Raw genomic sequence first — 27500 nt, 5'->3', positions numbered from 1 at the left:
CTCGAACTGCGCTGCAAGCTTTCGACCTTTGTGCTAACTGTTCAATCATGAGACCGTTGTCCAGAAAAAAGAAAGTGTTGCTTGTCATGAAAATGATGACGTTGCTGCTAATGCTGAAGAGAAGGCGACGTCGGTACCAGCGGCAACCGTGACGATGGTGGGTTCGGCCCGTGTTTGCAGCACGCAAGCAAGAAGGACTTTACTACACAGTAGTAACTTTGTTCTTTTTCCCTGTGAAGCAAACAAGCCAGGCAATTAGCTGCCGAATACACATGCACATGCTTGACACCGAAGTCGTTGCTACAATGTCGGTCGGAATGATGAAAAATGGGTCCGTGATAGGCTCAGCGCCATACAGTTGTGTAATCTGGTTTTTTAGAGGAAATTTGGACGAGTACTAAGTGTCAACAACGTAGCATTATTCAGTAATCTTTGCTGGCACTTCCGATAATCCGAAGGGGCTAAGGGGCATCGAAGACGGAACCCGGACTGGTCCGTAGGTTATCGGACTCGCCGAGCCCTAGTGGTGCTGGGGCTATCAACTGTCCTCTCTCGCCGATTCTGGCACGCTCCAGACATCGTGAAAGGTCTTGTGTAGTGACTTTTCTCTTAAGTGCCGCACGAGAATGAAGGAGTTGTGAGACTTTAGAAATATGTCACCAAAACATTGTGGGACATACTTGTATGGCGTACTTAATGACATACTTGCTGCACAGACATGGGCACCAGCCTGGAAAACCTGTTCACAGCTAATTTTTTTTTCCTTTGACAGATGCGCCGTATGTGTGAAAGCGACCACGCCTTCTTCTTCAAGTTTTACCGTATGATGCCTCAGATGTTTGATACATTGCTGACATTTGTTGTAACAGACCTAACTTGTCAGAACTTCATAAGAGAACCCTTGGAGCCAGCTTAACGGCTGGCAATAGCATTAAGGTACGTATGTATTCAGTTCTTCGTATGTAGTGCTTTCACTAGCGGGTAGTGCCTGTGTTGTGCTATCAATTAGCGTTCTACAAATGGAGACCTTGTGGGACTAGTTTCATACTTACTAATGGGCTGTTTGCTGCACAAAACTGGGCATATGAGGCAAAGAAACTTGGGTACAAGTCTTTCTGTGTTGTCTTTTCGTTTTCTTTTTTCAGTTATGCGTAGCATAGCATCTAATTTAATTCTCACAACTTTTCCTGTACTGAGCTTATAACACCTGCAAGCTATTATGACAAGCAGTGCTAGGTGAGGCCCGTCTAACTTGGGAATTTTTGCTCGAGCTTGCTTGCCTTGGCATTACAAGTAAAAAAGAAAGGAGCCACCGGAACGGCATAGAATGTGGAAGGTTAAGATACATGTGTAAGAAGACATTAAAATGTGGTATCAAATTTTGAAGAAAAAATTACTCAACTAGCAGTACCATATTAGACTATACTAGGCACTTTTACAAGAGCACTTTTGTTCTTTGTTCACGAAAGAAAGTGGCACCTAAAGATTGTAATGGTAGCAGCACTTCAAAAAAGAAATTCTTAATTATTGTGGTAATAAATGGAACTAAATATTCAAAAACATGTTTTGTGATTTTGTTTCTCTGTGTTACAGTTACGTGGCATCAGGCCAAGACATCTGTAATGTCGCACTTGCATATCGTGTTGGCATTGAAACTGCACGAATGTGCATACACGTCACATGTCGGTCCCTCTGGGCACGACTGAAGGACCACTATATGAAGGTAAGCGAATGCTTTCATAATGCGTCTGAGATGTGCTGCTTGTGTGCTTCACCAAAACATGGGCAGAATATTTTTAAGTTTCCCGGGATTTTTAAATGTCGCCTGGTGTAGATAACATAATTCTAGTGCTTGAGCTGGATTATTGAGAGGCGGACATTACTTGCATGAGAAGTCAAAATTGGCTATTCAACTTCTCAGTTAATTAATTTTCACCACATATGGCAATTTACTAATTGTCTCTGGTGAGTTTGGAAGGTGTGTACACGTTAAATTAATTTTCAGAATGAGACCAGTTTAGAGATATATGTCTCATCAAACTCGCCGTAAGATTGCACTCTTCCACGCAAAAGTAACAAACTCCAATGTATTTCGTCCCACACTTTGGAAATAATTTCTCGAAACTGGTGTCATCCGAGTGATTAACTTTAAAAAGATATGTCTTAAAATCACCAGCACATTTCATAAATTGCAATATGTGCCGTAAAGTTAGGATGTTAACTTGCGTTTTTCTTAATAAGTTGAATATCTGTTTTCATGCTAGTAACGTCTGCCTCTTCGAATAATCCAGCCTAAGGACAAGAATTCTTCTATCTTTCACAGACGATATTTACAAATTCTGGAACACTTAAAATGATCACCCCGTACACATACTCAGCTATGCACCGCAATGTGCGTTGCTACACATGACTACATTTCCGCGAAGCCCGTGCACATAGCCTCTAATTAAAAGCTTCGATCCGTAGTAAATTTTGCTGTCTACACTGTGATCCATTGAATTGGAAGCATTGCGCTTTACCAGAGCAGAAACTCCCCTTTGTCGTGAAAGCCCTGCCCTGTAAACTTTTGTGAGTGACTGTTCTGTTTAGAAATCATGCAGATGTTCGAGGGCTGCAAGTATGACCGTGAATCTTTTTCTAGACGACATTGGCTCCTGCAGCCTCATTGTCTGCCCCGTAGAATTTTTAATTGGCGACTATCCAGTGCGAAACCATATATCTTTATTATGTCAGTATTTATCTTCATTGCCTTTCCTCTCTTCATGGTGCTCACTGGCACAATTTGTTATTTTTGCTTTGTTGATAAAGAAACTGCGATTTGCGAATTCACTGCCCTTGCATCCACTGAGTGGCTTGTAAGAGTGAGTACGCCTGTCACCACCATGCTTTTTCATGAATGGTAACTTAGAAAAGGGCTCACATTAATTTTTTTGCCTTGGCCCCTGCACAAAAAATTTCTCGAAACTGTTTCTTCTGAATATGACTTGTAAGCAACTTTGCCGTATTCCCCTCAAATCATTCCCATGTATCATTCGAACTTTTGAGATCATATTTCAAAACAGCATCCCATATTTGCAGACATCAAATCAGCTACTGTGTGGTGTAGTGGAGCACTGATGATTCTGTGCAACTCTTTTAGGTACCCAGCAGAGCTGAGTGGGAGAAGATAGCCCAGGGCTTTTCGATGCGATGGCAGTTCCCGAACTGCCTAGGTGCTGTGGACGGCAAACATGTTGCCATTGTTAGGCCTCCTAACTCTGGCAGCGTCTACTTCAACTACAAGGTAGCATTACCTTTGTTTACTTGGATTTGACCAGATGAGCACATTACTCAGATCACCTGGTAATATTGGTATTTGCATGGGTGGAGAGACACTTTCAAATACTCAGTGCCAAAGCAGAACAAATGACTCATAAATTTCATTTATTAAAAAGTAATGGTTCAGCAGAATCCTGTTAAGCTTTTGGCCTTATTTTCTATTTTATTCCCCGAATTTCATTGTGTTTACATCATACCCATAGCGCCTCATGGCATTATAGCGGGGGGGGGGGGGGGGGGCGAAGAGAACAAACATTACAAAGCATACAGGGTGGTAGCAAGCACGAACAGCAAGAACAAAAAAAAACAAATCGCGTGCATATAACAGTGGACATCTACACAATCAATCAAGAAAGGTGAACATATTCTAGTGCATTATTAAAAATGTACAAAAGCTTGCTATATACCAATGGCAATGAACACAAATAAATCACAAGATATAATCTCATATATACAGTAGGGATCACGGGGAGCAGCATGACTGCTCGATGCCTCAGAATTATTTGACAGGTGCAAAAAAGACTTTAAAAAAGTGCGAAAAGATGTTAGCTGTGAGAGCTTAACAAGTTACTTCTCTAGAATGGATTCTTGGCATCAGGTGACTAAGGACGTTTAACAATTTCAAGTGCTTGTATTAGTGCTACTGCCAGAGACCATTTAACAACTGTGATTACTTTCAAGTCGCTCAATAAACTTTCCATTACTTTGTACATGCCATAACCGTTTACTGGCATGCAGACAACAATCACAAAGACAGGAGAATGGATGCACTTGGTGTGAGATGTTTTTACTTCCTCAGTCATACATTACGATGAAATTTTACACAAACTGTTCTACCGGGATTCTAGGCTTCACATTATGGGCAGCTGCTTTTGCACTTCAATGAGATATACCGATATTGCGCTTATTCAGACTGGTGCAGCTGTCACAATTATTGCACTGGTATTGATTCTGTGCTTTGTGCTCATAATTGCAGGGCACATTCTCTGTGGTCCTAATGGCTGTGGTCGACAGTGACTGCAAGTACACCCTCATCGATGTGGGAGCCGAGGGTCGCCTCAGTGATGGTGGCACATTCAAAAACTCAGAGTTTGGACGTGCCCTCACTCAAGGAGACTTGGATATACCATCACTGAATTGGCTTCCTGGCTCGGCAACAAATGCACCATATGCCTTCGTAGGCGACGAGGCTTTTCAGCTAAGAGAGGATTTTCTTCGTCCTTATCCAGCCAGGCAGCTTGATGATGAAAGACGGGTCTTCAACTATAGGCTAAGCCGAGCAAGGTATGTGGCATTCAATCCCTCATGTCACTATTACATGTAGCAGGCAAAGTAAGCAACATACAAGACCGATTATCTTAGTTTGTGGAGACCACCCTTGCAGTTATTGCAGTAATAAATTCTAAAAATTATGGAAGGTTTTTATGCATTCCACTGTATTCATTATAATTTTGCAGGATTTGAGAGACAGTAGAAAGATAACTGAAACTTGTGCTAGTTGGCATAATTTTATCATCCACAATTGTCCTGAAGCAAGCAAACTTTACGGCCCTGCCGCTTCATGTCGCGGTCGAATGGCACCATGCACTCTGTGAAAATAGCTCGAGTCATCCATGACTTGTTGTTCGCCTTGTACTGCACAGGTAGGCTATGGGATCCATTGAAACAGCGCGGATTGGCACTTTTTCCAAGGACTAATGGCAGACGCTTGTCAGGGCCATCCATGTTTGTGCAAAGCAGCACGGTCACACATTTTTTGCTGTGTTCGCTGCCGTGACAGCGCTGCCCCTTGAAGTCGAGCGTCCTAGCCAGCAACATCTCGTAGAATAACCCGGTCTCATCGGCGTTGTCGATGTCTGCCAGCACGAAGTTGCTTAAGATGCCAGCCACGTTGCTCACCTTCCAAGCAGTTGCTCCCAAGCCGTAAGCGGAAGAGTCGTAACTAAGTCCGAGTGGCTTTGTGACATCTTAGAAGGCTAATACTTCACTGTTGAGAATCATTTACTTAGTTGTTTCGAAGGCCTTCTTGCACTGTTGCATCCATTTAAACTTGTGATCTTATTGAAGAAGCTGATAAAGAGGGGCTACCACAGTTGCCAAATGCCGCAAAAACTTGCCATAGAAGTTTAGAAGACCCAAGTAAGCCCTCACTTTGATGTTGCTGGGCTCTGGGGCATCTCGTACTGCTTTTATCTTTTCAGCGGAGGGATCGATGCCCTCTTTCAAAACCTTGTAGCCTTGGCAGACTACTGAATCACGAAAAAACTTGCATTTTTCCTCTTTCAGCGTTATGTTGTGCTCGCTAAGTCTCTTGAGAACGCTTGTGGTAGTTGTGTAGAAATCTTCTGCGCTGTTACCGTTGATGATGATGTCGTCTATATAGCACCCGACATTGGGAATTCCTTGTAGAACTCTATCCATCATGGCCTGAAATATAGCTGGTGTGCTCGCAATTCCAAATGGAAGCCTTTGAATTTTGTACAAGCCTTGATGTATATTTATCGCGAGCAGTGGCTTAGAATCTTCACTAAGAGGCACTTGCTGGTACGCAGAAGACAAATCCAGCACACAACATACCTTACCACCGGCTAGCATCGAGTATAAATCCTCAGGAAGCGGGAGCGGGTAACAATCGGTCTTTAGCACTTGATTGATTGTTACTTTGTAGTCACTGCAAATTCTGATTCCGCCACCACGCTTCGAAACCAGTACAATGGGAGTCACCCACTTGCTGGTGGTACCTTTCCTTAAGACGCCTTGACTTTCTAGCTTCCGAAGTTCTTCGCTGACTATTTCTTTAGTAGCCAAAGGCATAGACCTGGCTTTGCAACACACAGGCGTACAGTTTGGTTCTGTGGTTATTTTGGCTTAGAAATTCGAAACTACTCCCGCCCGGTGTTGTGCGGAAAACTTCCAGAAATATTTCGCGCAGAGAATTGACACCAGCGTTTTCTGTGGCACCACTGACGGTTTTCCAGTCAAGTTGCAACTTTTCTAGCCAATCCTGGCCTAGAAGTGTAGGCATAGCCTTACCCTGGTCCTCTGCTATATGCAATGGAAGCTCAGTTATGCAGCCATTATGCTCAACGGTTACGGTCGCCTTTCCTTGCAGCTTTACAGGCTCACCTGTATACGTTTTCAAAACTGACCTTGGCTTGCATTCAGTCCGCGGAAACCATTCTCTGAAAACACTTTCAGGCATCAACGCGACAGCTGCACCCGTATCCAAAAGCATAGAAACTGGCTTCCCTTCAATCTGCACGGAAACTTTGTAGCCTCGCTTTCCATCTCACGCGCATAGTAACACGTGAAATGTCTCGGAATCATCCACTTCTTCGTCCGTCGCTTCAGCATAGTTCACTGCACGACTTTTTCGCTCTCGGCGGATCGTTTGCAGGTGCCCAGTTTTTGCACATGAACGGCACTTCGCGTTGCGGTACCAGCACCTGTCTGAATTGTGCCCTTTCCCGCAGCTTTAACAAACGGTCTGCTTGTGCCCCCTTCTTTTTTTACGCCCCAACGGCCTGGCTTTCGTTTCCGCTTTCCCTCGTTTACCACCTTTATGTCAGTCGAGCGTTCAGCCTGGCAATGCAGCTCCTTTGTTTGCCTTGCAGCAAGTTCTTTTTCGAGCGCAATCTTTCATGCCATTTCAAAGGTTAAGCCTTCTGTTGCGAACAATATCCTTCGAGTCTCTTGGTCGCGTAATCCTACCACTAGTCGATCCCTCAAGGCATCATTCAGAAACGCCTTGAACCCTCAATTACGCTCTAGACGTTTAAGCTCCGTCATGAAGTCTTCGAAGCATTCTCCTTCCTGCTGCGTGTGCTTGTTGAACTCAATTGCAATGCTCGACTATTACTGAATACTCTGGGCTGAAGTGTTGTTCTAGTACAATATTTCCGAGAAGGTCTTGTCATTAGGGCTGTCACAAACTAAAATTTTCTTAAGCTCTCTCTGCACTGTGCTGCCTATTACGCTCAAGAACAACCTCAACTTCTTTGTCTCCTGAACCTCGTTAAGTGCCACAAAATTTTCAGACCTCTCGAAATACGACTTGATATCCTCGCTTCTTGGGTTAAACTCTGGCATGCTTCCGAAACGTTTCGAAGCTACAGGGATTGCCATTTTTAAATGTTTGCCTTCGGATGGTGGCCCAGCCGTCCGTTGCGCCGCAACAGCTGCGCCGGTGCTTGGTTCAGAATCGTAGCATCATCCCATCTTTGTCACCAATTGTTCTGTTGCGGCCAAGGAAAGACCACGACGCAGGAAGCCAGGGCAGGAACGAATGTGCTTTATTCGAGAGCACCTCTGCTTCTATAGCATTGACAGTCCTACGTCATAGGCATGTGCTGAACTCATAACTGATAGCACAATGGTGAAACTACAATCACGGCATTTCTTCACGTGAATCAGTTCTCTTTTTCCAATAACAATTGTTTCGGTTTCGATTTTGACCGTTAAAATTTCGCTGAAGCGGAAAGTTCCCCAAAAATGACTCATTGTGCAGAGAAACTTAGGGCATTAATTTCTATGAAATACTGACGGGGAATTAAGAATTATTCGTTGTGGCGGGATTCAACTGTATTTGTATTCTTTAAAATTGGCATTCAAGGTGTTTCAATTTTCCCCCAGGCGCTGTGCAGAGAACGCATTTGGGATAACGGCGGCCAGATGGAGAATTCTGCTACGTACCATCCACTTGAAACCGAAGAATGTGGACTTCGTTATCAAGGCTGCTTGTATTCTGCACAATTTTCTCACTGTCCACAACCCACAGTCACACAAGTTCACCGATACAGAGGACAGCTTTGGTAACCTCGTCGCAGGACAGTGGCGACAAGGTGTCCAACAAGCATCGGGAAACAACTCGGAACCCCACTTCTTCCCGATAAAGGCAACACATTGCAGGAACTACCTTGGTAATGCGGCAGCCAGCAGGAACCTTTTCGTAGCATACTTTTGTAGCAGTGCTGGGGAGGTTCCTTGGCAATGGAATCTCCCTGGGGTGTCCAAAGAAGCAGTTGTCAAGCGGCTACGGGAGCAGACACATCTAACAATTCAGTGATGGTGAGCTATGAAAGTTACAAGGCTAAAGCCTCATGTCACAGTTTATGGGTTCAGAGTAAAGAAATCTATCCGTTACATTTACATCACACCTGCAGGCTCTGTTGTGTTAAGCTTTAAAAAAAAAGCTAGTGCCCCTTCACTTGTCTTGTCACGTAACAACAATGCTTCTGTGTTACGTACACCTCCTTTAACGCTGGGTACCTAGTACTTCCAGGTCATGAACAACATGTGCATTATCAATGTAACGTTGCAATCTTGATGGGAATATGTAAGCAGGATAGGCTGATTGTCTGGGGATAACATTTGCCACAAAGGTTGTACATATCTTTAGAGCGACAGAAATAACTCGGGAATCTATTACAAAGATTAGAACAGAAATTAAACATTTGTAGGGATCCACTTGGACATGGTGATGTGCAAGTAATTCTGAAAAGCATATTTTATCCTCTAAGCAAATGGTATGGTGATAAGCATGAGCAGGTGTATGCATATCTCCAGTACACTGCTAAGAATGTATAACTGATGTCCAATCATTTTCCTACTACAGTCTCCTCACGTCCTCTTGCCTTTGTGCTGAAAATCGCTGCCACAGTGCATCATTGCTAAATGAGAATCATCATCATCATCAGCCATTTTTTTATGTCCACTACAGGACGAACCCCTCTCTCGGCATCCTTAATTACTCCTGTCTTGTGCTAGCTGATTTCAGGCTTTGTATTCACATTTCCTAACATCATCACACCCCTAATTTTCTGTCATCCTTGACTGTGTTCCCCTTGGCACACACTCTAACTTTCATAGACTGCTGGGTGTATGTTCTACACATTGCATAGCCTGCCTAGCTCCAATTCTTCCTTTAATGTCAACTCGTATAGCGACCCCACCGCCTGCCTTCCTCTTAACATTAGACCTAACTTTTCGTTCCATCGCTCGTTGTACGGTCCTTCACATCAACTCACGCTGGTTTATGAACCTCCAAGTTTGTATCCCTTGTATTAGGTACCACTAGTATTCAATATTTTCACACTTTTGTTTCATTGGTAGCAGTAACCTGGCAGTCATGATTTGGTAGTGCCTGCCATATGGGCATTAACGCATTTTTATTCTTCTGTAACTTTTCATGATCAGATTCTTCAGGTATTCTTGCAAACATTCTAGAAGCTCACTGCCAATCATGAAATGGAAATGACTTCTTATTCTCTCGGCTGCAAAATGCAAAACTGGTGCACTATGCACTGGGTGGCCATTAAGGAACCCCAGGTGCTCAAAATTAACCTGGAGCCTAGGCATAGCATAGGTAATTCGTTTTGAGAGAGCTATGCTTAAATTCAATAAGCGCTCGCACCTGACATCAAAGCTCCTGCTTTCAGTGGCCTTTCATTTTGCATTAACTCTAGATAGCTGGACAAGGTATACTTATTTTAGAACCTGTGATCAAATATGGTGAATTTTGTTTTGTTACTTGTATGCAGGAAAACCAGTATATACATGCAGAAACATTGCTTATTGTCCTTCAAAACAATTGCATCCCACGATACTTCACTTTTAAGAATGCTTATATAGATATCCCACACTTTGGGCTGTGTCTGTACAACATATCCGCTTCACAGTGAGAGGAAGATTTAACTGAGGAAAATCAGCGAATGTAGCCTGAAGCAAGTCCGCTAGCCTGCTATCTGTTAAGGGGGAACGAGATGTGTGCACGCCAGCAAATGCATTGAAAACTTCTGATAAAATACTACTTGCTCTTAGAATGGCTGTCAATGCTTAAATGTAATTGTAGCGTTGTAGAAACATTGGTTAATCCTTCTTTCATAAGAATCACTCATAACATGAAAGCGAAACATGTCTTACGACATTTGCCCATGAACTTCACTGCCTTTCTGCTGCACTTAACAGCATTGTTAATTGGCGCCATTCAAGGCGAAGCAGTATACGGCAATCGAACGTTAAAGGGAATCCATGCGACGAAACTGCGTTGTTACCACAGACAGTATGAGCACAATGCTGAGAGAATATCAAAATAGTGCCATCTCCTGGGGGGCTAGAAAACGAGCCTTGTCTTTTCAAGACATTTCTGTGATGCTCGTACATGCTAGAATTCTTGGTGAAGACCAGTGAAACATTTTTCATGTTAAGAAAAGTGCAACAGACCCTTCATCACTCCGAATATTTCTTTATTAGTTGCAGCAACTCGATCTGAAAGTCCAGTTGCCGTTCCTCTGGCACTTTCTTCAAGAATTTTCCTATATTCATAGCCATATGATAGTACTCATCCTCTAAAGGGCAAGCCTTAAGGGTCTTGGACAGTTCGCCCATTTCAGTCACAAGGGCGTCTTCACTTGGCCTTCTTTTTTTTTTGCAGTCTTTGGCTAGCGGCTCCCTGGTGACTTGGGGCAGCCGCTCCTTGTGCCGTAGACGTCGAGGCTGGCGCTGGGGATGACGTCGAGGCTGACGAGACCTGGGACGCTGATACCAGGCCTGACAGATCAGAAAAATCTGATTGTTCATCCAAATCCTGGTCTTCGAATTGGGCAATGCCCATTAAAAGCCTTTCTGCACTACTGTGCTGCTGGTTCCCCTCTAGTGGCTCACTTGTGTCCAGTTGCTGGCTCGCCTCTCTCGGGCTTGCAGGCACTACATAATTGCCTGAAGTGCTGCACATAAGAAAAAGTGCATGTTTTCTATGTTGTGACGTTTTGTAACATTGCAATAAAACAAAGTGAAACCATTTCAGTGTTTTTCTTGCTCTTCATTTTTGTTATAGCCTCACACACTGTAAAACTGTTATGAACAATACTAGCACTTTCATAATGTTAAAGTTGTCATTCACTAATGTGATCCGTATTACCATGCATTGTGCAAAAGAGAAATGCAAAAGAAAAATATAAGTAAAGGTGCATCAAAATATTTTCGTGCATGTCAGTGTATCTGTAAAAGAAAATATATATTCCTTGTAAAGTGTCTAATCGCAGTAAAAATGCCATACTAGAAGTAACTTATATATATAAGTCAGCAATTTGGCAAGCATACATGAAACATAGCCATGCACATCATATTCATGATTTAAGGTAATTACTATGATCGAAGCGGCACCACATGCTATAACATGGAGATGTGAAAACCCTTGCCATTAGTTGTTCACAAGTGAAATTGCAGTGTGATAACTCCGAAAACTATACAATTCACAGCCTAGGCATGTGGTATTTACAATGAAGGCCACCTGTATATTACAGCTTGCTTGCATAAACGTTGAATTGCCAATTTTCCCCCCCATTTTGTTTACTTCGGTGAGCAGGCGTGGGTATCAGCATAGCCAAAAAATACGGATGTAGCAACACCGAGCACAAGCCCCTCCCCACCACTCCCCTACCCTGATTAATTGCCGGACCCTGTTCCCCTCGTAATTCCTGGCTGCACCACTGGTGCATACCCAAGCACAGGATGGCCCCCCTTCCTTTGTACGCGCCTCCACCGCAAAAACCACTTATTGCACACTGAAATTTGTTACATTTAAATGCCCATTACCCTCGTTCATGGCAGTAGGCTTAGCCAAGTATATCTCAAAATTATTAGCCGGTAAAAGGCTTACTATCTCGCTCTACGATGATGGGGTTATTGCCCATTCGGAAGAAACAAGCACCTCATCTCACTGACATAGATGTAATCAAGGTGGGTTTCCTTTGGCCAGCAAAATGTTCGCAACAACAATAATGTCAAGCTTACGGTCTCGTCACCATGGTGTCCTTTAAAAACAGCAACAGCTCAAAAAAGGGCCATGCTGTGTCGACCGACTCGACATCGTCGGCGCCGGCGCCGCTCCTTTGTGTGTTTATGCGGCCGTTGAAGATGCGGCGAAACTTATCACGGAGAAACTTCCATCTCTTCTGCACCAACTCCAGTCCCACTGCGCAGAGAAATGCAAGACTGCTTAGTAAACGATTATTCACGTGGAAGCTGCAAAATCTTGTGCTTACCTTGGATGTTGATATCTGGCAGGACGGCGGCCGTCACTTCATTCTACAGTGCCGCTTTGAGGCTGCGGTCCTTATGTTGCTTATGAGAGGCCATCCACAGTGGTTGGCGACATTGCACTTCGGCTATTAAAGTTTCATTATTAATACAGCCATCACGGCTGAAAATTTCCGTACCTGCCATGAAGAACGATCTCAACACGCACAGCCAACAAGGAGGTACTGAAGGAGCTTGCCCGGGCTTGCCTGAACGTCGCGCGAAGAGTCGTTCGGAAGTGACGTTGGCTCGCCGTGGTCATGTGAGGTGCGTCATGCTACTGACGCGAGCGGCAGCTTCCGGCGCGGGCGCAAAAATTCTAGCGGTTGTAGGTCTCCACGCCGCCGCGCGCCGACACGCGAAACAGCCTCCGCACCTGACGCCGTACCCAAACAGGGCCGTGTCCGCATGGTCCTCGCGCCACGACCGCGCCCACCGCTCTCGCTGAACCGTCCGGAAGGCAGCGCGGACCGACCTAAAAGACAAGGGCGCTCTGCGGTCGAGCCCGTACCTAGCGGCACGCGACGCAAGGAAGTCGGCGAGCTCGTTGCCGAAAACGCCGCAATGCCCGGGTACGTGATAGAGATGCACCTCGGACATGCGGGCAACCTCTCCGAGCGCGGCCTGAATGCGCACAATCCGGGGTCGGCGGAGCCAGGCGTCGCGAGCGCCTGCAACAGCGAGAGGCAGTCGGTATACAGAGACACCGCGCCCACCTGCCCGCGACCGCGCAAGTAAGCCACGGCCTCCGCGAAGGCGATAACCTCCACGCAGTATGCGCTCGTGGCGCCGTGTACACGAAAGCGGCCCACCGCTCCAGTCCTCTCCCTCGGGCCGAGGACGAGGAAAGCGGCGCCCGAAGAATGCGGCGTATATGACCCATCGGTGTAAACATGCAGGCCCGCGGCACGCGATCTGCCGTGTGCCGCCGCCGCTGACAGTCGCGCAAACGAAAACGCACACAATTCGGCCGGGTGTACCGCCCAAGGGTCGGCGTGGTAGAGGACGTCGCGCGGGGAAGACACGAGGTCGCCGAACTGGACCTCCTCGCGTAGGGCGAAGAGCCGAAACTCCGGCGTTGTCATGTCCAGCTCAAGCGACAGTGGCGGCACCCGCATTAAAACCTGAAGGGACGCCGTGCGCGTCGTCCGATATGCGCCCGACAGCGACAGCAGGACTGTGCGCTGCATGGTTGTTACGCGGGCGCTGAGCCTGCAGTCCGGCTTGGCCGACCACCACACCGCGGACGCGTACGTGAGAGCCGACAGCATCACCTGATGGTAGAGGCGAGTTAAAACCGCCGGCCGCAGGGTTCCCTGCATCTGCACGAACGTCAGCGCACGGCAGGCCAGATGTTCGGCCTTCTCCTTAAGGCTGTCCGCGTGTTACAAAAAGTGGAGGCGCCTGTCAAAGACCACGCCGAGAACCTTGAGGGCCTCCACAAATTTCAATCCCCTGCCGGAAGTCCCCAGGCGGATGGTAGGGTGGACGCGCTCCATGCCCCCGCGCCCGTGTGAAAACAGGACGCAATAGGACTTGTCCACGTTTAGAGTGAGCTTCGCGCCCTCGGCCCATGCCACCACCCGCCGAAGAGCCTCCGAGCCCGCCGCGCCGAGCACGTCGCGCGACTTGGCCGATAAGACGATGATAGTGTCATCGGCGTACGCCTGCGCGATCACCCCGGCGGGCATAGGAAGCTCAAGGAGCTCATGTATTATAACGTTCCATAACAGCGGAGACAGCGGCGAACCCTGAGGACTACCGAGCGACGGGCTGGCCTCGACCGTGCCCGCGTGGGAGGTGAACACCACACGGCGGTCCTCGAGGAACGAGCGAAGGAGATGGTGCAAATTGCTCGGTAGCCCCCGGTCCCGAAAGAACTTAAGGACCAGGGGGTGCCACACGCTCTCAAAAGCGCCGCGGAAGTCAAGCGACATGAGGATGGCCGGTGTCTTGGCCTCCTTGTATGCCAGCAGGCGGGATTTCAAAGCGTATATCACAGCGCTCCTGCCGTGAGTGAAGCCGTATTGACGCTCGTGCAGGTGACCGCCGCTCTTCAAAAAATAGTACAGCCGGCCGTTCAAGAGCCGCTCGAGCACCTTGCCCAGCGCCGACGCAACGCAGATCGGCCTGTACGAGGAGGGTAACTCGGGCGCCCGCTGCGGTTTCGGGATGAAAATGATCCGCCCCGCCCGCCAGCAGCGGGGGAAATAACCCAGCGCGAGCTCCGCGTTAAAAACCTTGAGTAGAAACGCGCCATGCACACGCGCGAGCCCCTTGATGATATAGGGCGTGATCCTGTCCGGCCCGGGTGCCGATGCGTGCATCGTTTTCCCAAGGACGCGCCCCAGTTCTGCGGCCGTAAAAGGCGCGTCGCTTACACGCGTATGATAGGGCGACGCCGCCAGCACCCTGATCTCTGCGTGGCGGGGCCCGTCGGAGGAGGGGTCGTCGAACGCCACCTGCGTCCTCAGCAGGAGGGCCGCCGACTCTAGGTGCGTGGTCGTGCGTGTACCGTCGGGAGACTCGAGCAGCGGCAAAGACAGGCGCGGTCGCACCCTGCCGAACGCCTCCCGGTACGCGGCGGAAAAGATGGACCGCCTCGTGCAGCTGGCATACCACGCGCGGAGGTGCGAGGCCTTGGCCGCGCGCACGTGACAGCGAAAAATCGCAAGGGTCCTACTGTAGCCCGCGCGGAATTGCGCCCGCAGCTCCTCCGCCGCGCAGCGCTGGTATCGGCGTCGCAACGCGTTCACGGCGCGTCTTTCTTGCGCCAGCGCCGGGGTCCACCAGGGCTTCCCCTGGCCCCTGACGGGGCGGAGATTTGCCCGGTAGTGCCGGTCAAAGAGTCGTTGGAAGCCCGCGAGAACCCCGTCGAGGGCGTCCGGAGACTGTAGGTAAGTAAGTAAGTAAGTGCTTTATTCCCATATACAACATACATTTGAATATGGACAGGTCTTGAGGAAAAAAGCTGCGTCAGCAGCTTGACTAAGTCCTAAAACCCATTTTATGGCAGCAGCACGGGGGAAAACAGTGCATATGGAAATGATAACAATTAAGCAGAAAAGGGCGAATAAATTAACGCAATAGACACAAACACAAATTGATAAACACAAACATTGATAAACCAAAACAAGTTACTTAGCTTGCATATTAAGAAATCAGCAGTATAAAAAAAAAACGACACTCAGATCAGTCACACATACTAACAGCAGATAGTGTTGCAAAAGTAATATTGTGATCTACAAGTACAAAGTATTAAGCATAAAACCAGCTCTAGCAGCAATAATAATTATACAGACTAGTTAACGAAGACTGTAAAACATCGATATCAACGGCGATCAGTGTGTTAAGCAGGACAGGCAGCGTATAAGCAATCATTTGCTTTCCATAATTAGTGCGCGGGTGCATTACGTGCCAATATTCTGGAGATCGTGTTTGATAATGGCGTATGTTCTGTTTAAGGTTAGCTATGGAACGGATACAGCAATTATTCGATTTACACTCTCTAACGTATGCACGGACTAACCTGTAAGTGTACAAATCATGCGCTTTGTGTATTTTCAGTTCTTGGGAAAGAGGTTCACTTGGGGAGTCCCATGGTACATCACATATCACACGGAGAATTTTTTTCTGAATTATGAATAGTCTACCTATATTTGTGACAGATGTGGTACCCCAGACAAGGGAGCAATAATTCAGATGACTGATGAAAAGGGCGTTATATGTTAGCATTTTTACATGTCGTGGAAGGTACCTAAGGGAGAAAACCAGTCCAACTATCTGTGAAAGTTTAGTGACAAGTGATAATATATGGTTATTCCACGACATATCGTGGTCGAAAATGATCCCTAGGCTCTTAACTGAGCTCACTAGTTCAATTTTCTCCGAATTTAGTGTAATGTCAGCAGGCAGCGTAGCGTTTTTGGTCTTGGCTTGGAATAATATGGCTTTAGTTTTAGTAGTGTTAATTATGAGACCATTTTTAACGGACCACACATGTAGTTTGTCTAGTACTGCATTGGCAGTCCTTAACAAGTCTGAGCTATGGTGAGACGAAAACAATAGTGTAGTGTCATCAGCATAGATGATGTATTTGGTGTCATTGTCAATATTGACAATATCATTAACATAGATATTGAAAAGTAGAGGGCCAAGTAGGCTCCCTTGCGGCACTCCTATCCATGTGTTCCTTAACTGAGATGACAGGTTATTTACGTGTGTAAACTGAACTCTGGAGCTTAGATATGATCTAATTAAGTCAAGGGCGACGCCGCGAATTCCATAGTTAAACAATTTATTGAGTACAAGTTCATGATTAATGCAGTCGAAAGCTTTTGTAAAATCTATTAACACTGCAGATGTGAGCAAGCACTCTTCGATGTTTTTGAGAATAAATTCTTTTTGATCCAACAAGGCAAGTTGTGTTGACCGGTTTTTACGGAAGGCGTACTGACAGTCAGTTAAGAGGTTTTTATTTTCCAGAAATGTAGAAAGACGTTTAAATATAACCTTTTCCAGGCCTTTTGAGAAGACTGGCAAAATGGATATGGGCCTGTAATTTGTCATAAGAGTCCTGTCCCCACGCTTGAATAACGGGATTACTTTAGCGACTTGCATTTTATGCGGGAAGACTCCGGTATCGAGGCATAAATTGTATATGTATACCAGCAATGGGGCAACAATATCTAGGCCATACTTAATTGGCTTTATCTGCGGATTATCCACATCCAGACTGCGGCTGTTGCTCAGCTCAGAAAAAAGGCATATTAACTCCGATTCATTGGTCGGGTGCAGGAATATCGTGTCTGCAACACTTGTCCTTATGAAATCGCAGGCACTCATGCATACAGGAATATTATTATTACCGACTAGAAAATCATTGAATGCATCAGGTAGTGACTCATCGGTCAGTTGAACATCGTTACTGACAATGTTAATACGTGACTCGGAAATAGGTGCATGGTTGCGCAGAAGATTTAGCTGTTTCCATATCCTCTGGCTGTCCCGTTCACAAGAGTTAAACAAGTCAGTATGATAACGGTTTTTCGCGTTGCGAAGCTCGTTCGTGAGACGATTGCGAAAACGTTTAAACTCCGTCCAGTCGTTCGGATATCGTGACTTGATAAACTTATCATAAAGGCAATTTTTTTTCTTTATTTGATGGAGAAGATTGTTTGTGACCCACGGCTTGCGTATCCTGGAAGGTTTCTTTTTCATAATAGTAAAGGGGAAATTTGCGATAGCACGAGGAAAATAGCCTGAGGAAACTTTCATATGCGACATCCGGTATTTGCATGGCATAAACATCCGTCCAGTCGATGCTTCCTAATTCGGCATGGAAATTTTCTAACGCATTCTGCGTAATCACTTGTACGAAGGTATCGGTAGCAGTTGATCGTTGACATGCATGATTCATGCTCAGAAATATAGGCATATGGTCACTAAGGCCACAGGAAAACACTCCCGATTTCATCTTACTCAAAGCAATGTTTGTAATAAATAGGTCGATACACGTAGATGTATTATGAGTAGTTCTGGTAGGTGATGATATGACATTGAAACAGCCATGTGCGTATATAACTGCCTCAAAATTTCGCTTCATGGAGTTGTCGAGCATCATATTGACATTGAAATCACCACCCAACTCGAGTTTAAATTGCAATTCACCGACGTAAAGGAAGAACTTTTCAATAAACTGGAAAAAATTGTCTAAATTACCGCTTGGTGGACGGTAGAAAACTGAGTAGACAGTTCGAGCACTCACGACTGTTAGGACTTCATAGTCATCAGTAATACAGCAAAATTCATTGATGCACTTTGCATCAATGTTATCACGGACAAGCACATTCACACCACCGCCTCGCGACGTTTCTCTGTTTTTAGTAAAGCACTGATATTTAGGCAGTTGCCATACGACCGAGTGCTGGTCATACCACGTTTAAGACAACATAATGATATCAAACTGAAAGTTGAAGCTGCTGAAAAAAAGGTCGAGCATGTCATGCTTGTTTCTCACTGACTGGCAGTTGAGATGGAAGCATCGTGTGGATTTTTTATGGTCTGGTCCAACAAAATGCAAAAAATCAGACGGGGGTAACGAGTCAACAGAAGCCATGTCGAAACGGGAAAACGTAGGGACAACACTTCAGGATCATACTTTGAGCTTTTCGAGATCGGTTGCGGCCCTGATTAGGTGTACATGGGCATGTTCTGCTTTCCGGACTAATATTCTTCCATTGCGATGCCACACAAATTTGAAATTGTTTACGTGTGCCCATTCCTTTGCAACTTTGAGCAGCGATCTATTATACCCGGTTAGGTTTTCGGACATATAGGTATCATGTTCTACCCTTGATATAATTTTCCTTTTTTCAAACCATTTTTCCCTTGTCGACTGTCGCGTGAAGCGAACGAGCACGGCTGGTGTCTTATCTTTTTGTGAATGAAGACGGTGAATGGCGGAGACGGTCTGCTCGTTAAGAGGATCAAGTTCCAGTTTGGCAGTAAGGGCGTTTATTCTGCTTATAAGACATTCATTCTCATGGTAAGCCAGCCCATGAATTTCAAGGTTTAGCTTTCGACTGTGGTATTCAAGGTCATTTACAGCCGCAGACACTCTCCTGAGTTCAACGTCTGTTTTAACTTCTTCAAGTTTCGAGACTCTGTTCCTTAGTTGCTTAATTTCGCCAGAGTGTTCTGCGACGGAGGCGAGGACGCTGTCATACTGGGCGGACATTTGCTTTATTAAAGCCTCCATATCATTTACAGTGTTCTTGAGAGGAAGCAGCTCATCTAATTTCCCCTTTATGTCGAGCAGAAGCGCCGTGACAGTGCTGTCATCGGGTTCCCTAGAGCTGGACGCAGTGGTCTTGGTTTTACGGCACGTCGTACATTTCCAAGACTGTTTATAGTCGTCCCCTTTAGATTTATACCTAGATTCTGACACGCCAGAACAGGAACCTAGGTGATACTGTCCCGAACAGTCACTGCATATTAATGATCGACAGTCAGCTTCTATAGCCTTTTCACACTTTGCACAATCGGTAACACTTACATCACTCATGGCAGATTACGTCCACCGGTACTCGAACGCCAACCAAAGCAAACGTAGTGCTTATCCGACAAAAAAAAAAAAAAGCAAGAACAGGAACCAAGAAGGAACAAAAAAAATATCACGAATTACAACAAAGCATTAGTTCAAAAGCAGCAAGAGTGGCAGCAGCTGCGGCGAAAGACATGTGTATCAATACGTAGATGACAGGGAGGTGGCGATAGCCAACCTGCAAAATTCCAGAAGAAAGTGTTGGAAGGCGTCTGCGTTCCACCGCCGCTGCTGCCAATTGAAGAGGGGGTCGGCAGTGGTTTCTTCTTTTATAGCTGTCGGTGGCGCCCTTGTAGCTGTTGAACGATGACGCAACACGTGGCAGCCATCATGATCGCATGCAGCAGTGATTAGGTGGTCAGGTCTTTGCACGTGTCGCGATGGAGTCCGATGATTCCTTGCGCAGCAGGATTACACCAGGTCAGGTTTGCGCAACTGCAAAATTCCAGAAGAAAGTGTTAGAAGGCGTCTGCGTTCCACCGCCGCTGCTGCCCCAAAACTCGCACAAACCACGACTCGCGTGCGAGGGCGTCCACCAAATCCTCCCGCGCGTAGCGGGTCAGACGGCGAGAACGGCGGTCGCGAGTCGCACCGATTTGGACCGCAATGTTCTTATGTTCAGAAAACGTGACGTCCTCATGAACGGACCAAACGAACACGGCCGCGACCAGGGCAGGCGTCGCCATAGTGACGTCGAGCCAACTGGCCGCATACCGCGTCTCATACGTCGGCGGCGATTGGGGGTCGTTAAGAACGACGAGGCGGTTCGCGCCGGCAAACTCTATAGACCAGAACACGCTAGCCTCGCACCCAGGCTAATCGAACGCATACTCTCGCACCCGGATTGCCCGGTCGACCAGCGCCATTTTGTTCTGGGCTGCCAAAGCGTGTTCGCCGGCGACCAGCAGACATGGCTAGCGCTAGCTCTAGGACTCCAAAGTGCGGAAATGTGCCCGTTCACGCGAATCCAAAGTACAAGAAGTCATCTGGGCATCGTTGCGTCGTGTTTGGATGCCAAAATAACCAGCGGAAAAGGAGCAGGTTGCTTAGCGCTGTTTGCGAAGAGCACAATACACGTAGGGAATCGTGCCGGTGCGGTGTTTTCAGCCTGCACCGATTTCCATCCGCAACGAAGAATGACAAGCTGCGCCACCGGTGGATAGCTGCAGTGAATAGGAAGAACTACCAACCCAGTGAAAATGCACGAGTGAGTATTCGATCTGTGTATATTTTGGTGCCACGTTCAACTTTGCGCCCTACGAACGTAATATGTGTAACACGCAGGTTTGCTCCGAGCACTTTCTGGACAAGCCCACAGAGCAGAATCCCGCGCCGGTGCTTCGCCTTGGCTATAACAAGAAGGCAAGCCTTTTCGTGTTTTCATTCAGGCAGAGCTCCCGACGGTTAAGCGGAACAGTTGAGTTTGCGGTTAGCGATACTTGCAGCTGCTGCACGGCATGACCATTAAGCGTGAGCGACAAGTTGTAAACGATAGTATGTTGCCCTGCTGGTGAGCGTTATTGCTAATGAAAGTAAAACGAAGTCTGCTTGTCACGTAGCATGCGTCGACAAAAACGTAAACGACGACTGCTCGTCGCCGAAGGCGTTCTTGCAGCGCGCCTGTCTTTACGAGCTGGTGTTGCAGGTGTCATTCGTAACGAATTCATTTGAGCATCCTGAGCTCTAAACTGCGTGCGGGCTGTTATGCAGGGCAAAGCGCAAAATTTTTCCGTTCATAAGGCGAGGAAAATAAGGTGCTTAATTATTGTTGTATTTTGTAACAAAATTTTGCTCGTTCTCACCAGTTTCTTTTACTGTTTTCTAAGGGAGCGCTAACAATCCGATATGGCCTCGCACAAGCGAAACAGGTCTGATACCAGGTAGCTGCAGTTGGTGGGGCTAATTTTTTGGAATGCAGGTGCGGTTGTTGTCTTGTACCAAAGGCTTCCCTGATGATGCAGCTTTAAGTAGGGATGGTAATTTTATGTGCCCTGTCATGGTTTGTGCAACTATTCAAAACCTGCATCCGTCATGCTCGCCCTGTTATATGGGCTTTGACTGCACATGTCGTTGAACATTATAACTACTGTAGTTCCTCATTTTCCAATGAGTGCAGGTTTAGCATCACATGCTGCTTGTTCGAGTACTGTAGGCTTGTGTTCTTAATGTTGTACTCTTAAGGGGTTGCACGATACAATTGGCCTGGTGCATTTTCTGTATCATATTGAGAGGACTTTATGTCTTCGCAACAGTGATGGCATGGGAAAGAACTACAGCCCTTCTTACTATAACATATATATTGTTTTCAATGTGCAGGTGGTGAAGGGCAGGCGTCTGCTAATCAGGCAGTCAAACGACCTCACCAGTTGGTTGCCAAACGCGGCCAACCCAGTAGTGACCATGACAAACAAGACCAAACTGAAAGTGCAGAGGACAATGTTCTGCGTGCTTTAATAAAATGTGGCACCAACACAGTGCTGTAAAATCCTTCACAGGTTACGTGCTTACGTGGTTACCCGATGTATTCGCTTCTGCAGTCTGCACATCACTCAGTGTGGCCATTGCGGACTTGCATGAGGTCTTGAAGTTTGATTGAATCGAGACAGCGAAAATGACAGGCTAGAAAAAACGCGAAACACGCCTTCCGCCCAGCTAAAAAGCCCAAGTTTCGCTTTCGCGCCGTGTCGCATCTCCCGGCGTGGCAGCCCAGGCCTGCTACTTCGCGGCGCTTGGAATAGATGGCGCGACCGGCACTCATCAATATGGCGGCGCGCTTTGAATTCACAGTGTTCTGGTGTATAAGGCGGGCGCCGCGCTCGTCCCCCGCGCAGGGACCCCACGCCGGGTGCTTCGCGTTGAAATCGCCCGCAACGACGATGTTGGGCGTGCGGGACTTCGCGATGGCCTCCTCAATGGCGCGAAAGGTGTCGTCCATCAGCCGGTGGGGCGGCGCGTACGTAGAGACAAACACGAACTGAAAATCGCGTGCCTCACAGAACACAGCGACCACCAGTCAGGTTAAGCTTTCTAGTGCTAGGCACCCTGTTCTTGCACTCTCAAAACTCTGGGATGAACTTTTGCAACCAGCATGTTTTAAGTACAGCCGCCTTCTTTTAGAAAACAAACCACCATAAAATTCAGGAAGTTGCAAGCAAAGTAAGTGACAGAACAGACGCTGCACGTACAGATGTTAGTTTATCTTCACAATGCCCAGCATATAATTTTTGATATGCAGAGTTTGGTACCTCAAAATGCCAATTTAAGTGTGGGAAGGTTTATGTGAAATTCACTGTAGTGTCTTTGACACACCGAACCTAAGGGTTCATTGTGGGTAGCTCAGATAACCAATAATAATTACTAAGTTGTAAATAGGGTGTGTCTACACTCACCTACACAAGATTCAAACATTATTCTAAATCCATTCTTTCTCGGTGAGCATAACTGATGGAATGCTTGCACATCTAGAGCGGTATTTCTTAAGTATGTTTCCAAAAGCTCAATTTCAAGAGTTGTGCATGCTTTTCCTATCTGATACACACAATTAAAACTGGAGGTAGAGCCACATTCACAACAAATAAAGAATGCAGGTAAGTGGTCACCTGTGTGCCCATGGGCAGCAAAGAGTAATGTTCACGCATTCTATCATTGATGCGCTTACCAATCTGGAGGATGTGAACCATGCCATATGTCACAAATGAATTTCGTGGCATGTGAACTCTGTGGCATATTTTGACATGCAGACACCCTTGAATTGGTTACCAAATGGCTACAGAAGCCATCAAGCATGCTGTGTGCAGAAAACAGCAGATTCACATTATGCCTCTTCTCTACTTTCTTATGCGAAAATGCACAAACATGAGATAATTTTCTGCTTAGTCTCTGCTCTGTCCTGATCACCTTGTTACGTATATATTGCTGCCTATCTCACTTCTTTTACATTCACTGTGACACCACAGCAGTTGCACTACTGATGCTCATCAGCTTCCAGGCAACAAATTTCTTGCTGACAGCTCAATTCATTTGAGTGAATGCAGCACTCTTTCCAAGCATTAATAACAACATGCCTAGCACTACAAAAATGAACTGCAACAAGGCACAGCAACTGAGTTTACTAAAGCCTGCCTAGATTGCAACATGTGCAGTCCCCATCAGGCTTAGCCCAAGCAGTAGAGCAGGTTAGTGATTTTCAGCACCTCGCCTATCTAATCCTCACACCTTAACTGCAGCAGTTCTAGCTGCTTCCACACATGCAAAAAGATAGCACCAACACAGTATATACATCTGCATCTATGCATGCAGCATGCACATCATCACTGGAGCAGCCTTTTGGTGTGCTGCTAGCATAATGGAAGCAAGACTTTATTCCACACTCAATTTTACATTATCTCCAGCTGTGCCGTGGAAGCCGAGACACGGCATCATTACTGTATCCATGATTCCTTGTGACATGTTCTTATATTTGTCATGCACGTGTTGTTTTCGACATGACGCCAATTACGAATAAAGCTTATAAGTTTAACCACTGCCTCCCACCACATCAAAGGTACACTAAAAATCAAAAATAAATCATCTTACACTCATAAACTATTCTTTCATACTTTTTTCATTCATTTGCCAGGAACAGATTGAGTTTTACTTCACAATGTAAGGGCCAAATGTCTTTTTCTTCTTTCTTTTAATGTCGTACTGGCACATCGATATGTATGAAAGATATCAGTGTTCTCTCATATTCGGGATCTGTTAAGAGAGGGGAAGTACGAAAAGGTTTCTAAGGTTATTCTTTGGCTCCTTTAGAATGAAGTCATTTTTACCAGGTAAACCAGCATACCCATTTAGATCTTGTCAAAATTCAAAACGTCGCATTGAGCTGGTGCCGGAACTTTACTGCAGCACCACCACTCATCTTTCACTTGTGTCTGACTTCTAAGCTGCCTCCTAACAGTGGCCGTTTTGCTATTGCAGTGCATAATTTACTAATACAGCATAAATTGGTAACCCTGTCTAGCACATCTTTAACGTAAAATGTAACATTGCTGTTACAGTTGTGCCTAACTTGAGGTGACCGTGCGGTTATGAAAACAGATACAAGAACCGTGAGAATTTTTGTTTGCGGAATGCCATGGGACATAATGACAATTTGGTTTCAGTGAAAGCACTAGCCACTCAGGCTTGCACTGTGTCATGCTAAACATACTCTGCTTCTCAGGTCGTGTTATATAATCTATGGTATACTATGTTAGCAGCAGTGCATTAAGACAGGCTTCCTTGTAGGAGCATGTAGAAACAATAAACAACATACAAATTTTGTGTACATGTGACTTCTTGAAGCTCACCACCATTTTATATGCCTATATAGAGGGACAGATTAGAGACATGTAAGTATTTGTTTAGTATTCAGGAAACAGCATGCAAACAAAGAAGACTGATAAAGAAGCAAGGGGAAGTGCTGATTTGCAACTGAGGTTTTATACATGCTTTGTGCAGTGAGATATACAACAAAAATCAAAACATAACAGACTACTAACTTGAAAATAAAAAGTGCAACTATCTATGCACTAAAGAAGATCTTTATAATTCAGCGAAACGGAAGAATAAGTGCTGTGTGTTCCATCGACTCTGGTGTTGTACATTTGTGTAATATTCTGCATGGTCAAGCTGCGTAGTGCTGTGATAGATGATTCTTTAAACAAGTATGTGGCTGCACTGTTGATAACTGACCACAATGTTGTTGTTTGTTGGCTTTTATGCTCCTGCAATATTACATCAACGCAACTTCGTGTTTCTCCTATATAGCCGAGTCCATACAATTAATTTTGCCTCCAGCTCTTCAAATGGCTGGAGCTGTTTCAAGCACCACTGCCCCTATTTTTAATGAAGCGTTACTTGTTTATAGCAGCGTAAAATTTGTAAGCTCATATTTGATTGCGTGACAGGATTATGACTTGGAACTTGCACTGGGCAACCGCTTCATCCTGTAATATGGCATGTGCCTATGGGGCTGTGGTAAGTATCTCCATGTTCATTTCTTCCCCATACATATGCTTCCTGCCAGTTCGAGCTTTCCTGGAAAATCACCTTGTGGAACATGCATTTGCTAAAAGGAAGTTTCTCATCATCAGTGTGTTACCTGGAGAAAGCCTCATTGCATCAATAACTCAAACACAAAGAGAAGGGCCCAAGGACAGCTGGAAATGCTCTTTTTTTAAACAATATAAACATGACATGCCACCCATATGAAATAATTGAAAACAGCATGTTGGTGTAGTTCTCAAAGATGTTTCAAAAGTGAAATCTCCTTGCGACAGTGCCATCAGCACGCAGTTTCTAGAGAACACCTGCAAACTGGAGCACGTAAACAACTTTCTTAAAAGCAAGAACATTCACTCCGGCATTACACTTTTATGAGGCTATACATAGGCAGGCTAAACTTAAATGCACATCACTGAAAGGCTCAGGGAAGAACATTGTACATGCAAACAAACTGACAACACACCCAAAGAAAGCTGACCATACATTGTGGGATGTGTACCTACATATGAAAGCACAGTGACGCAACTAGAATGCATTGAAATGATAAATGTAAAAGCATGCTATTGGCCTCTCTACTGAAGAAAAAAGTATTGCATGTGCCAAAGAGAGAGACTGCACATGCGTATGAATAAAAGTGATGTCTTCATGGTTTTGACAGAAAAAGAAATGGTATACAAAAATGAACAGATGTGAGTTTGGAACTCTATTCATCTGTCGCTGTATCTTCTAATTACATGTCTGCATTAATAAGTGCCACTAGCAGCGTGCATTGCCATGAAGTGTTGTCAACTAACCAGGCTTGTGCATTGCTACTTTCTGGTTCCAAAATACTGCTATCAGTTCAAAAATTTACATTTAAATGTTTTTGCTTGCTACCACAAAGTGTATGTTACTTGCAAGCACCTACTGCACTTCTTCAACCAAGTGCATGGTAGCAGTGTTCTCGTACATGATAACTTGTATGCTGTAAACAGCTTAGAATGTATACGCATAAGTAAGGACAGCTGAGGAATTGGTGTGGGAATGCAATGAAGCGGCACTGAAGACGAGCACAAAAGGAGAAACAGATAGTGCACGTGACTATCAACTAAAGTTTATTAGAAAAGCTAGTGCTATTTCATCATGCTGCCATGCCAACTTTCCAGCTGTAATTATGCAGATTTTAACCCATTTGCGGTGCTAAAGACGAACACAAAAAACAAACAACAAACCTTTCCAATAAACTTAAATTCACATAAAAGGACTATTAGAGTGCCTAGGTGCCTATATGACATGATTTCAGAGAGATAAAAAACACAGCACGAAAGTAAGGGTAGACATGAGACAAGTGCTTTAAGGTTTTAGATTTTTGGCTTTGTATATGTGTCAGATGGTGCAACATTTAACAAAAAGGCCTTCTAAGAGTTGCCATGGAACGGTATACATTGCCTTCCAGTGTGGACAACCCTGAAAGCACTTCTATTCTCTATTCAACAGATGTGGTGTTCGCTGGTGAGGCTGAGGGTTTAACTCGATCCTACCAGTTGTGGTCGCAGTACTATGAATGTGGGCAAAATGCAAAATAATGCTTGTGTATAATGTGCTTTGGCTGCATGTTGTGGACTCCCAGGTGGCCAAAATGAACCCGAGTTCATTACAATTTCTCCGACAGCTGTATACTTGTTGCTTAAGGACAGAAAACTCCACGAATCAAGTTTTTCTATGCACAGTATTTGTTGGTCACTTGTAGGAGCTATTATTGTGCACAATGGAATGGACGACTGTGGAACTTTTAATGATCAACTCAAGAGTTTGTGATGACACATAATGCTTCGTATTATACTCTGTGACTATAGCAGCTTCTAACATGTTTTAAGTCAGGCATACTAGCCTCAACCACACATAACGAATGCTGTCTGTAGCTTTGAGTACAGTTAATTTTTGGTGAATGCATGCAGAAAGAAAATGAACACATTTAATGTAACGCAAA

General features: G+C 45.5%; 1 protein-coding gene and 1 long non-coding RNA gene across 2 annotated transcripts; both read left to right on the top strand.

Moving 5' to 3' along the window:
- The first annotated feature begins 3256 nt into the window (after positions 1-3256).
- On the top strand, positions 3257-11485 carry LOC140213513 (uncharacterized). The gene is made up of 4 exons (XM_072284766.1): positions 3257-3283; positions 4295-4602; positions 7951-8385; positions 10751-11485. Exons 2-3 carry the CDS (start codon positions 4316-4318, stop codon positions 8381-8383), a joined length of 720 nt encoding a protein of 239 aa, XP_072140867.1. The 5' UTR covers positions 3257-3283; positions 4295-4315; the 3' UTR covers positions 8384-8385; positions 10751-11485.
- Positions 11486-20124: 8639 nt separating this feature from the next.
- On the top strand, positions 20125-21991 carry LOC140213739 (uncharacterized). Its single transcript, XR_011890663.1, has 2 exons — positions 20125-20863; positions 21818-21991. It is a non-coding gene; the product is annotated as an uncharacterized lncRNA (long non-coding RNA).
- The last annotated feature ends 5509 nt before the right edge of the window (positions 21992-27500 follow it).

This window comes from Dermacentor andersoni, chromosome 10 (assembly GCF_023375885.2).
Source record: "Dermacentor andersoni chromosome 10, qqDerAnde1_hic_scaffold, whole genome shotgun sequence".
NCBI classification, from domain to species: Eukaryota; Metazoa; Arthropoda; class Arachnida; order Ixodida; family Ixodidae; genus Dermacentor; species Dermacentor andersoni.
The sequence above is the reverse complement of the archived record's forward strand: the minus strand, read 5'-3'. Positions and strand labels throughout refer to the sequence as shown.

Bases quoted from the DNA above. Each gene is read 5' to 3' on its own strand.
- LOC140213513 (XM_072284766.1), top strand. From the start codon at position 4,316: ATGGCTGTGGTCGACAGTGACTGCAAGTACACCCTCATCGATGTGGGA. The intron at 4,603-7,950 runs GTATGTGGCATT...ATTTTCCCCCAG, and splicing joins TATAGGCTAAGCCGAGCAAG to GCGCTGTGCAGAGAACGCAT.